The sequence below is a fragment of the Brachyistius frenatus genome, unplaced genomic scaffold (genome assembly GCF_029030835.1).
Source record: "Brachyistius frenatus isolate BFR_SWC_R1_liver_20210118 unplaced genomic scaffold, ASM2903083v1 Contig_9, whole genome shotgun sequence".
NCBI classification, from domain to species: domain Eukaryota; kingdom Metazoa; phylum Chordata; class Actinopteri; family Embiotocidae; genus Brachyistius; species Brachyistius frenatus.
The window spans coordinates 5,167,327-5,180,820 of NW_027210608.1; the positions used below are offsets into that span (position 1 = coordinate 5,167,327).

Genomic DNA, 13,494 nt, shown 5'->3' on the forward strand with positions numbered 1-13,494 from the left:
TTGCAGGGAAGCAACAAGAGACACGAGAAGACTGCCAAACAGGCACCGTGTGACTTTGTTAATCTCAGCTGATTTTTGTTTTGTTTTGTTTTTTTGCTTCCCCTTCTCTTCACTGTCGATTTTTCACTTACCGAAACATTTGCTCTGATTGGTCGCTCGGTCCACAAAGACTTTGGCGGAGATGACGTTGCCAAAAGGTAGGAACATTTGCATGAGCTCAGCGTCTCCAAACTCCTGGGGCAGGTGATAAATAAACAGGTTGCAACCTTCTGGCCCTGGTGGTGAGAGAAAGACAGCAGGAGGGTTACAAACAGGAGATGCCCGGTGAGAGACTGACCATAATAACACCGGTGGAAAAATGACTATGAAGCAATCAAAACAATAATCTAATAATGCAGGAACCACATGAACACTAAATTCTGATTATGTTATCGGTGGAACAAATATTAGTTTTGCTAAACCTGGTTATTGTGGTATTTGTGGAGTGCACACAGCTTAATCCCTTTTTTTTTTTTTTTTTTTTTTAAGCGTTTTAAGGTCAAACAGGTTGTTTATTCGGCTTGTTTTTATGGTTCCCACTTGAATCTTCCCAAGGACCCCATTTTGCATGATTGGATAGGGAGGAAACACATCACTAAATTTGACTATTGTACTGTATTCGAGAATGTGCAATCAATAGCAATGCACAGCCACAGAGAAGCAGGAATAGGGGAAGTAAAAGCGAACAACAGCTAGCGATAAAAACAGACAACAAGAGGGGCTGATTGAAAGAGAAAGATTGAGACGGTTATATTGGGAAAGAGAAGCGCAAAGACAGAGAAACAGAGAAAGAGAAGGCAGAGCAGGCATTAAGACATAAGCCAAGTTTTTGCCCCAATTACTGTGTGACAGTAGGACTGTCTTCCAATATCTCTCCATCCCTCCACACTCATCCACCCAGCTGCCACATATTGTACAGGCCAATCTGGATAAAGGAAGGAATGAAGTGGAGGGAGACAGAAAGAGAGCGAATCATGGACACAGAGAGGGAGAGAGAGAGAGAGAGAGAGAGAGAGAGAGAGAGAGAGAGAGAGAGAGAGAGAGAGAGAGAGAGAGAGAGAGAGAGAGAGAGAGATGTGATGGACTCAGGGACAGTAAGCTTGCAGCTGGCTGCCTGGCCAGCTTTCTCTCCTGTCTCATTGCTCAGGGTGATAGCATGACGAGATGAGACTGGGTCTGGTGAGAAGGCTGATAAGAGGGCTGTGGTGGTGGCTGGCTGTAGTGCTGCTATGCCTCGGTGAGATAGAGGACACACACACACACACACACACACACACACACACACACACACACACACACACACACACACACACACATTGGCTGGCAGAGTGGGGATGTTTTTTGTAACACTTAAAGGCTGAATCTCAGTTCTGTCTGTTTATGTTAAGGTATCTCACATTATTCTGAATTTTTGCTTTGAAAAGGAGTGTTTTTGTTTGAGGGAATGAACTGCCTGCAGCTGGTGCATAAGGACATTTGATAGGTTGTTTTTGTGGCTGCTGCGCACATGTTCACTTTTCCTTTACAAACACAACACCACTAGTTTTTTTTTTTTTTTTGTGAGCACGTGACCACTTTATGCATCCACATCCACAGTAGCTTTCACATATACTAGTCTGTACATCCAGCTGTGTGATAGGGTAAGCAATGTTTGACTGGATGTGAGTACAAATTGTTGTCATATTTCTTGTAGCTACATCATGTTAAAACATTAAATAATGAACTGCTGCACCTTTATATTATAATAAAAATACTGAAACATGCGGCAGGTTCCAATCAAAGGCAATCTTACAATTGATAGATGACAGTTGTTTTGTGTTGTACCGTATGTTTTCAAGGCAGTGCAGGAGTAAATATTGTAATGGAGAATTTTTACGCTTTATCTGTTACAAAAAGTCAACCAAAGCTAAATATGTTTTTGTCAAGAATTTTGTCCACCAAAGCACGAAGATAAAAAACAATCTCCTAAGTGCATGTTGACAAGTTGATGTGGCTGCAATATTTGTATAAGTCATATTAAAAAGAAGACAGGTTAAAATGACAAAACTATTTGTTTGACTCTCGTATTGCAGAGTTTATAGTTATGATTGTCTTTTAAAGCTGAGCTGCATTCATCATTTTACACATCAAAATCTGTTTGTCTTGGGAAGTATGTGAACAAAGTTATACAAAGCATTCAGACTAAGCAACATGAAATAGATAGATTGCCTCAAGTTATGTCAGTTGAAGCGATTTTGTTGAAGCTGAAGGCTGCAAGTTGGTCTTCATCTCTGCTTGACGCCAGCAGCTCGTTAAATTAGTTGCTACAAGCATAAAATCCTGAATTTCGAGCCAAACTGTTGGCAGGTGTAGATGCATTGTGGTGCATTGTAGTCACTGTCGGGTTTTGACAAGCATGAAGAATGTAGGGAAACAAAAAATTGTCATCTTTGATATTGGTGATATTGACGATCGATGGCGTTGCCTGAAACAAACAGCTTTACATGGAGTTAGCTTTGTTTTACAAACTTCACTTCCCATCTAAGATCTCACTCTAATTATGTGCTTTCACCCTCCTTTTTTGGCCTTTTCAGCCCAAACTACACGGCATTTAAACAGTGCAGGTTGCTGGTTGCCAGCCGTGTTTTTATTTGGCGCAAGAACAGTTGACAAAAGAATCACATTTGAATGGAAAATATGGCACTCAAGACAACTATATCTTTTCTTCATGTTTTCAGCATTTGCGAACACCTCAAATAAACTGGGATACATTTGACTTGAATCGCGCAACAAGCCCTTTTCACCGTGCACAACCCTAAACTTATTCTGCTTTTACATTGTTTGCTGATGCATCTCTCACAATTCTATGGATGCAGAAAAACATTCTCTTGTTTCTCGATCACAATGGACAAGTTTGCTGCACTGATTCAAATTGGAGGCATTTTTGCTTCATCTGTTGTGGATAATGTGACAGCACTGCATTTGTTAGTATAAAATATAATCATATTTGCTATACAGCATTAAAATGTAACACTGAGCTGCCTCAGATGCTCTGCTGAAGTAAAAACGACACATTTTCATGAGCACGGTGATGATTTGTCTGGTTAAAATTATAGTTTGGGATTTGGAAGGATATTCTTTGACACATGCACACACATACTGATAGAACGCATTGTTGAAAGTGTTAGCTTTCAGTGGGAGGTTGAAGCTGAGGCTTGACTGTGCCTGTATAGTCAGGTTTAGATATATCTTGTTAAATGGCAGGACTGCAGTCTGTGGCAGTGGACTGAGACAGGCCGGGACTGCAGCCAAAACCCAGAGGAGGCCAGAACTCAGACAGGCCACTGGCACAACCAAGAATAGCTCTGTGTGTGTGTGTGTGTGTGTGTGTGTGTGTGTGTGTGTGTGTGTGTGTGTGTGTGTGTGTGTGTGTGTGTGTGTGTGTGTGTGTGTGTGTGTGTGTGTGTGTGCGTGTGCGTGCGGCCGTGTGTGCGGCTGCGTTTGCATTACTACAACTTCTATAATTCTTGCTCACGATTAAAATGTTCTAATGTATCCTTGAGAGATTGGATGTCCTTAATGAATGTGTTTTCCATTGTATGAATTAATGCCAGCATGTAATGTGAATAAGCTGCCGACATGTGTGAATAAGAGTGTGTGCATCTATCTTCATTCATGCAGTGACCATGACCCTAGCATGCACCCACAATACTGTCAAAATTCAAACATAAGCTAACTTTTCCTCCCGGCAACGTTGGAAACACTCAATTTCAAGTCCACGTATTGAATATTCATGCCACTCTACGCTGTCTTATACAATCATATAGATGAATAATTGAGAGTGACGAATGGCTTCAGAAAGAGTGATTTACCATCAGAGTATATCCTATGCTTTATTACATCTGATGCTGTGGCATAGGAACGAACACTACACAAAAAATGGTAATAAATTATTATGCATGCAGCTAATTAATCTGATGAATATTTATAACCACTTAAACACATTGTAATGGACTGATTAAGCAGTCCAACGCTGCGAGTTTGAATTAGTGCAGTTTTTGAATAATGACAGAGTAACTTTCCATCTCACTGCTAATGTTCTTCTTTTTAAATGGGGAGCCTTTTTCTCACATTTTCCCCAGCCAGCTTTTTCCCTCCCTCGCTAATTCAAAGCAGCGCAGCTACATTAGAATGGAACATGGCAATTATCACCTTTTATCTTGGGTGGGCGCGCTTGCTCGCTCTTACCTTCCCTCTGTTGCTGGGGAATGATGGTTGGTTGCTGGGGGAACGCTTGGCTGATTGGCGCATAGGCGGCAGGGTAGGCTGCTGTTGCAAAGGGAGAACCAGAGTGGAATTTTTCACATCTCCATTTTCATATTTGACACAACAAAACTCAAATCATTATTCCATTGTTCATTTGCATCCTCGAGACATTGCATAAATAAATTGCATTATGACTTGGAGCCTGGGCTCATTTGGCTGGTGGATCACTACACAAAGAGAATGGCAAAGGGGGAGTGGAGTGCAGTTCAACTCAGCAGACACACAAAGAAAGAGAGGGAGACTAACACCATGTTAATAAGAGCTGATGTCAGGCACAAAGCAGTGGTTATAAGAGGTCTGTGTCATCTCTCATGTTGGAGGCTATGGCAGGTTCAAATCCTCAGCTCTCGGTGTACTTTTGGAATTAAGTTGGGTTTTTTTTGTGTGTGTGTGGGTGTATAATCAAGTCAAGTGAAAATCCTTTTGAAATCCTATGTACAGTATTCTAATCCAGGAGGAAATTGGCTGGTCATCTGGCTATCTCTACCTGTCATAGTGTCTACTGATGTGACAAACCGAAACGGAGAGCAGAGAGGCAAAGGGACAGATGGAGGAAGTGAGAGAGTAGAGGAGGTAGGAGAGACAGATCACCTGCGTAGTGTTGGACGCCAGCATAAGCCTGTTGGAGAGGGTCGGTCACCGTTGGACTCTGTGCTGCAGAGAGACAGAGAAAGAAGGGCGACAAAAGAAAGGACGGACAGTGGTCAAGACAGACACAAAGAAAGATATAGACGATGTTAAGGAGAAAGGCAGAAATTAGCTTAGCTGTAGAGAACCGTCAGGGGATAAGATCACACAGGGAGTGGGAGAAATTTGGGTTGTCATTGCTTTCAGTTCTTCAAAATGCCTGTTCGCTCCAGATGTTTACATCAAATATTAACAACATGCCAAACAAACCACTTTGTAGTTCATTACAATTGCAGCTGCCTTTGCATAATGCAGAAATGGGGAGTGAGTGTCTGTCAATTCTTCAGGAATCAGTCCCAGAAAACATTAAGAAGCTGAGGACGGGCTGAGACACATCAAATTAACTATAATTGACTGATGGATGAACTGATGGATTCATCATGATACTCCGGCTGGCTTCTCAGAAATCTGCCAAACACACTGTTGATTGACCCTCAAGCCTTAAACGCCTCAGTTCAAACCAGAAAAAGATGTCATGAGAGTGTGAAGTTAAAAAGGACTCTTGTCAACTTTTAAACCGTATTATGTGATATAATTCAATTTGTCACTACTGACACATTGAACTTGCATTGTGGCAATTAGGTGATGTTCTTATTCAGATCGAGTACAACACTGGAATGATCAAACATTCATAGATCTCCATCAGTGCAAGCAGCTAGCGGTGCGGGGTCAAAGCAACAGACTCGTGACAGAAGTTGCAGCAGATACATCTCATGTTTCCTTTATGCAAACCTGGATCGTCTCACCTGGGTAAGGATGAATGCCGTTGGTGTAGATGGGCTCAGATGTGGGCTGCCCGTTGCTTTGAGGCGGGAGGGCACTGAATCCGTTGACCCCGATAGGGGTGGCTATGCTGGGCACGGCTGTGGCAGAGATGCCTGGGGGTGTGCTGGTGCCTGCAAATAGAATCGGAGTCATTATGGAAACTGCACGGTACGCAGGCTTCTCATGTTTACACACTCGCAATAAGAGGTACAAGAGAAGTGTGTTTTTGTCCTGAAATTGTCATTTTCTCACACGTATTACTGTATAATGTGCACCTTGTGACCCACCGTGATGGTACACTGTAGTTTGGTAAAAAATTGGCTCTTATTTAGCCTGAACTAAAGGTAAAGGTACTAAAATCAGGCAGAGTAACTCTAATCGTGGGTGGTTACAACATATAATGAAGGTATCATTCTGAAATTTCATTTTTACTATTGTCCAAAGGTATATTTTTGTCACTTGGGGTATAACACTGCACTTTTGATGGTAAAAAAAATTCCCTTCAAAGAAAAGGTACCATAACGTACAGTGTATTGGACGTAGGGGACCTGTGCCGCTTCTTCTAAGCACCTTTCCTGCTTGTGGTGATATTCCAAGTCTGTCACCTTGTCAGTGCCCTTTTGTGCTGATGGATTTTTATTATTTTTCTTATCTAGGTGAAGGGCATTTAAGTCATGTAGGATTATGTTTGATAGGCATTACCTGGAATATGTAGGCCTTGTGGATTACAAATGCCAGGTACAGCATCAAGCCACTTTATTTCATACATTTGCAATGACCCTGCCTTCAGGCGGCCTGCCTACTTAGTGTCGAGCCATCAAAGCTCCTCGTGACAAGGGCCAAAAAGATAGTTCAGACTGGGGTCCAGGATTATCTCACACAAATCTTTGCTCTTATATTGTATAAGCCAAGGACTCTGCATCCAAAGTCATCGGATTGGCTGTTTTCCCAGAAAACACACACTGTCACTGAGACTCAGAGGGAGAGAGCGACAGACAGAGAGAGAATGAACAAGAGATAATGTGAGAGAGGAGGGGAGGGAGAGACTATAATGTGGCTGCCAATGACTGTAAAGGAATGCTGTACATCTTTTCCCATCATGCCTTGCTCAGTACAAGGCTCCGCTTCCTTTAATTCAACACTGATAGTCTGCTTCAATCCAAAGAATGGAGCCTACATCTTAAAAAATTTAACAAGGGCAACAGCAGAAAGGCCTTGAATGAATATATTACTACTGCTTCTATAATTCTTGCTAATGACGAAAATGTTCTAGGGCAGCAGTGAAAAATGGAGAGAGACGTCCTGCGTGAGTGTGTGTTCGCACTTGCCTCTGCTCTTGCACCCATGCCAGTTAATTGCGTGTGTGTGTGTGTGTGTGTGTGTGTGTGTGTGTGTGTGTGTGTACCTGAGGATGGTGTCATGGGAGTAGCCACCAGACCGTTGACATTGAAAGCTGCCATTTGCTGCATTTGCGCCGCAGCGATGGCTGCCATAGGGTTCAGGTAGGACCCTTGTGTTGCTGCCATCAGGGCTGCTTGCTGTTGCATCATCTGCTGTAGGATTAAAGAGCAGTGGGGAGAGAGGCGGATGGCGGGAGGGATGGAGGGAAGGACAGAAAAGGAAAAGGAGGGTGAAATAGCCGCAGGATCAGAGCATGTTTACTCTCGCATCTCTGTTTGCTTGGCCCGTGCCTTGTTCTTGAACAGAGCGGTCCATGTTGCCCCGCAGCTTCGCTTCCCAGCTACTGTAAGACCGCTCCGGTCATCCGCTCATTATACTGAAACAAGATAATGGCTATGTGGTGAGATGAGTTTAGGAAGCTGCAGTCTAGCTATATGTCCTGTATTTATGTGGAAAAGAAAAAGGGGGCCACAGTGGCAGAGTTAGAGGAGATATTGTGTGTGAGTGGGCGATTCTCACCTGTCAGGGTGAGTTGTTAGCTACTGTGCGAGTGTAAAATCTCACAGACTCTTAAGTCAGGCTGTGACTTTCATGTGTGAATATGAAATGGGGGTGGGGTTGGCTGACAGAGAGAGAGGTAAGGGAGTGAACGGGTGTGGGTTCTTGGTAATGACGTGCACCTCTGTTTGAGTAAAAAAAACAAAAAAAAAGGAATATATGTAAGTAGATGAAATGTTAAAGAGGCAGGCCCGAGTTGTCTGTTTAAATTCACACATCAAGTTGGGAAATGCAGGAACAGAAAGTGAATATGAAGTGGATGTTTGCAAATAAACCAGTGTTGCACTGAGAATACATGATAAGCAGCCTCCCTGGACGAATGAAGGGATAAAAAGACACATTATATAAAAGCAGTGCAGAGTTTTTTTTTTGGTTAAGCCTCTGCAATTTTGGATCCTTAACAGCCGTTTAATAGTGTGAATCACTTAAGGAGCTGTTCGCTGGGAGTGTCACATGCCTAGAGGGAGAAAGAGTGGGTTCAATCCTCAAATCACAACAGTTTTTGTTTCTTTTTTAAATTTTTTTTAAAGCTCACCGTCTCCTCCCCCGCTGGGCTGAGACTTACAGCATGAGAGTAGGCGCCATAGGCCCCAAACTGGATGGTCATGGGACTGAATATGCCGAGCTGGCCCGCCATCTGGTGCATCCTGCGAAGGGTCCTCTCCTTATCAGTGTCTGCAAATTTGACCACCAGGCTGGACGAGGCACCCTACAGAGACACATACATTTACAAGGTTAGTGAAATGTACAGCCCAGCTTCCATATTTTAACTTTTCCATGTGTGTCTACATAAAATTATTTGTGCATACTGCTGGAGTTTTATCCAAATAGGATAACTGATAGTGCAAGGTTATGCAGTGTTTAGCAGATTGTTCCCATCACTTGAGCTTCTCAACCAGCTGCTGAGCTGGTGTCTGTTAGCAAGTGTTGGGTATTTATGACCAAAGCTATGTACCATGATATATTTTAAGTTAAACTGACGGAATCTTAAAATGTTTGTTTGAGAACATAGAAAATTGTAACATTTCATCATGGATATGTTGCCCACACACTGTGTGAATTATTATTTTCTTTCTTGAGTTGGCACTCTTCAAAATACACAGACACTTAAGGTTATACTCCCTCTTGTAGCATAAGGGGGTAACAACATTTGTCCTCAAATGCCTGACTGGAAAGAAATTGGAGCACAGTGTCAAACTACATAAGCTGTATCTCGAGTGCAGTGGTTTAATCATTGCTCTGAACAGGTCTTTCTAGCCTGTCTTTAGCAGCACCGTATCCTTACATTGCTGGATTGTTATAGCCTTCCGAATGTCAGTCTGCGCATTGCTTTCCTGTCATATGTACTGCAGAGAAATAATGCCTTTTCAAGTGATGTCTGACCCTTTGGCTTGGCTGTTTCACGGATGCTACTGGCTGACGGCCTCGAATCTGACGACCATTATTACTTTATACTCTCTTGGAATTCCAACTTGATTTCTGCAGAGATGACGAAAGTAAGTTTCCAACACCTGTAACAACCATCGCTCGACAAACTTTGCAGTAAATAGCTATAGATATAGCACCTCTCTTGGGAACAAGTTCCTCCGGTGCATCTCCGGTCTCTCTCTCTTCATTTTCCCCCTTTTCTGCGCTTGAATGTACTGTAGCGACAGATCCTCTCCCAGCTGTTATTTGACTGTTGTAGTACCTGCTTCCTATTGTACCCAGCATGCTGTGTAATTTTGTTAATTGTACAAATTGTTTATGTTTCATAGATTGTTGTGCGCCATAGTGTTTTGCCCTGTTTAAGGAAGTTATTTGGGGTTATTAATTATTGTGTTAAAAAGTCGTAACCATTCATGAGAAGGGAAGACAGTTGAAATAGTTCCCTCTCAGTACCTCTGCTCAGCCTGCTATAGTGCTCCTTGCAGTGGAATGGTAGTACTTTGATTCCTGATCTATGAGGACGCACAGTTTTCAGCTTAATGCAAAGTTAAAGTGATTCATTTAATGCTGCTTCAGAGTGGCAGTAAATTTAAAATTCATACCATCCGGGAATTAAAATGCGGTACAGTGGATGAACCGGTTTTCTACTCAGCACTACTATTAGCCAAAGATGTCTGTGAACATCCTTCAACTGTGTAAACAGTTGGAGAGACTAAGAGAAGACAACAAGATAATTACACACATTATGTAACTACAGCAGTTTGTGAGGCTCATATGAGTTTCTCAAAGCTAACTGCAAGTCTGTTGCTCTAGTTAACATGCTTTACCAGGAAGTGTGCTATCAATCTGACCACAACTTAAATGTAGGTCATTTAGAAACAAGGTTACTTAATGCATGCATTGCATTTGCATGTTTTAATGTGTGGTTAAAAATAGCTTTCTCACAATGTGTATTTCTCGTGGGAAATGACCAGCAAAAAGTACATAATTAAAAAAGAGCTCTTCGACAACCCTTTTCTTTCTTCTGAAACCTGAGTGTGGGTTCTCTTTCACAACACAACGGATAAAAAGTGGTACTCATGTTGATCATTTCTGTGATCTGATGTCCAGTGTGCAGTACACTCTAGCCTTGAATGCCTAATGTATCTAAACAGAGGAAGCAAATGGAATTAGGTATGCACCTCTCATGACTGCAATCATTTAGCTGTCAGTGTTAAATGGAAGCGAATAGTGAGTGATATTTGCTTTCGTGAACTTTCCAACTCAAGTGTATACACTGGGAGTGAACTGTGATCCTAACCAGATCCCACAGGAGTCCCAGTCCCCCACTGGTGAAGCTCCACTGAATACAGTACTGGGTAATTAGGTCTGACAAAAGCCTTCGGCATGTGGAGGGCGAAGTATTGACTAATGGCTCTTCCTTATGGCAGATATAGTTCCGTATTGATGTCCGTGCTCCTGAGTTTGCATCCAATTAAATCATTTGAGAGACAGAGACCAGAGTCAGTTCCTCATGTGACATCCAGGCCAGGAGAGGGGGAAGGAGAGTGTCTGTGTGTGAGTGAGAGACAGAGAGAGAGAGAGAGAGAGAGAGAGAGAGAGAGAGAGAGAGAGAGAGAGAGAGGAGGCTGCCAGGCAGAGAAAGTAGCCACAGACACTGTCAAGAGGACCAGGCTCCTATTTAATTACAGGCAGTGCATGCTGGGAAAGAGCACGGAGCACCACCAGGACAGAAGGACAGAGACAGCCAGGGGGCAGTCAGGATATGATTAGTAAGATCATAAAAGCAAAGACATGGGGAGAAAAGGACTCCATAATCACAACTTGGATTCATCTTTCACAAAATGTCCCATCCTGACAGGGTCAGTACAAATTCAGGCTTTGATTTAGATTTCCATATTTTCTTGGGGCGTAGAAATAAAAAATGAGAGAGAACTGCAGGGGGACATGTGGACAGAGACAGATGAGGCTGACCAGTGTGAGTGATGCTGCATACACCTGCTTCTTGTGCGTGATTGTGTGACTCTGTGAGACAAAATTAAGATGACAAAGCTCGACTAAACTGTTCTACATGTCCAAGTTAGAGCTTGAGTGCCAACTTAACTGGAAGCATATTTCTTAAGCAGAACTATCCAAACAAAGAATCATAGAAACAAACTAAATATTAAATATTGCAAAAGCACTGTAAGTGTGTGTGTGTGTGTGTGTGTGTGTGTGTGTGTGTGTGTGTGTGTGTGTGTGTGTGTGTGTGTGTGTGTGTGTGTGTGTGTGTGTGTGTGTGTGTGTGTGTGTGTGTGTGTGTATTCAGCCACTAAACAAACAGTCTGAGTCCTGCTGTAGTTCAGCCTTATTTCATGATACTTTGTAGTAATTCATACAAAAAAGTGTGTCCTATTTTTGTAAGTGCTTCATGAAATTTTAAACAGGAACAGTAAGCAATAGTACCATTGAGAGGGCAGTTTGCCAGGGTGGTCTCTTGCTTTGTGCTTTGGTTAGTCATGACTGCTGAAACAAACCTTGAAGAATACAAAGTTCATATATTTATCCTGCTTACATGCAACACTGATTATTGATTTTGTGCAATTTCCTGAAGTCACTCACCATTTTCTTAAGCCTTATCCTTCCCACAGCACCACCCCTTCCCCTCCAAACCTGAATCTTTTCTGTATAAAATAGATAAGTAAGCAACTACTAAAAAACAACAACAGAAAAAAAAATAAAAAAACAAGTTCTTGTTTTTGCAAGTCAGTCTAGTAACCCGTGTTCCTTGATGTTAACCCATGTCTTATAAACATTCTACCAAGACAACCGAGAGAATGTGTTGGCTGTAGATAACTGTGAGAAAGAAGCTGGAATGAAGTAAAGCATCAGCGTGGACCCCAGGGACAGTACGTTTCAGATGGGATCCTATCAGAGCCAGCCAGCACCCCACCTCAGGCCAGAGGAGACCCATCTGGTGTTTCTCCCTCGATGCCATTTCAATTAGTTAAATCAATACTCCGACATGGCGGCGTTAACGGCGCAGTTTTTTCCCTTTCTAATTTCATTTCATTCCACCTCCTGACCTTTTTCCGCTCTTTCTCAACTTTGTGGGGCCAGTTGAAGGGACTGGGATGTTGGATTTAATGAGGCTGGCACTGAGCAAACATCTTCCTGCAGCGTTGTTGCTCAAGTCAGCCCACAGCACAGGGGCCTGGCATTTAGATTACATTCATTTTCTGCCTTGTGTATCTGCGTATTCTTATATTCATTTAATACCTCATGAAGAATGCATTGTGAGCATGGGGACTGTGAAAGCCTCGGGCTGCCTGCGCTCACTGTACCGTGATTCAAGATGAGGGGAGTTTGGCCTGGTCTGGCTTCTCCCAGCAGAGTTCTCGGCTGTGGACGACAGCGTGAGAGGAGATCCACTCTGCAGTGTCTACACTGAATGGTCTTGGCAGCAGCACTAAAGCACTACAACTGCCTCTGCAGGTGTTGTCAGCACTGCCACTCATGTCAGAGCCAAGTATTTCTGACTTTCACAGCATAAAAGCTAAAATATCCCCTAAAAATTAAGAATTTTGTGTTATCCTGACTTCTGAACAAGATAATTTCATATCCCCACATCTCAAGCAGACTAGATCCAAGGCCTAATCAGAAAAACAGATTTAAGAGTGTGATCCCTGGCGCGAATCAAAAGTTTCTATCCACATAAAGAAAAAAGTAGTGTGTGGCCAGTTAATGAAGGAACAGGTGGTGGTGGCAAACAACGAGAAATGGATGCAAAGCAGCTCCTCCTCACTGGTTGCAGAAAATCACAAGCTGACAAACAAACAGAATAATAACCTCCACCAGCATGACTCCTATACCTGGAGAGAAAATGAATTTGCCGAATTTGATAAGGGCCAACAGGGAGCCTTCACTTTTGACAGGTACAACTAAGGAATTTGTCACAGGTTCAAAAACTAATCTAATTTCTTGAACAACACACTTGACTTGTGAAAATCTCCCATATTGGATTTTGAGCAGGCCGCGAAATGTGTAGATGGAAAAATACACAACGGTAATTGAGGGATTAGAACTCAACTACAGCAGTGAAATGACATTACACTTTTATCTCTGCATTACTGTGATACAAAGACGCTGGTGTTAAGTGTCTACCAACAGGTAAACAGACACTCATGTTTCACCCTCTACAGAGGCTTACAACAATACAATATGACAACATTCACAATGAAAGGAGAGCCGTCATTTCCAAAAGCGCACTAATGTGCTAGGAACCTTCTTTCCCTGCCATTCAACATCTTCTTTTAAATGACAAATTAAACA

The 13,494-nt window shown here is 42.5% G+C and overlaps 1 protein-coding gene across 13 annotated transcripts in view; it reads right to left on the reverse strand.

Moving 5' to 3' along the window:
* celf6 (CUGBP Elav-like family member 6) overlaps nt 1-13,494 on the reverse strand; it is a 144,006-nt gene that overhangs the window by 19,241 nt on the left and 111,271 nt on the right. For 5 of the 13 annotated variants that reach the window (XM_069690453.1, XM_069690454.1, XM_069690444.1 and 2 more), the window contains 6 exons: nt 8,291-8,464; nt 7,202-7,349; nt 5,778-5,927; nt 4,936-4,998; nt 4,267-4,347; nt 132-275 (listed from right to left, as the gene is read on the reverse strand). In XM_069690453.1, coding sequence (XP_069546554.1) covers nt 132-275; nt 4,267-4,347; nt 4,936-4,998; nt 5,778-5,927; nt 7,202-7,349; nt 8,291-8,464 — 760 coding nt within the window. The remainder of the gene's footprint in view (nt 1-131; nt 276-4,266; nt 4,348-4,935; nt 4,999-5,777; nt 5,928-7,201; nt 7,350-8,290; nt 8,465-13,494) is intronic. The other 8 variants (XM_069690455.1, XM_069690451.1, XM_069690448.1 and 5 more) reach the window with 5 other exon arrangements.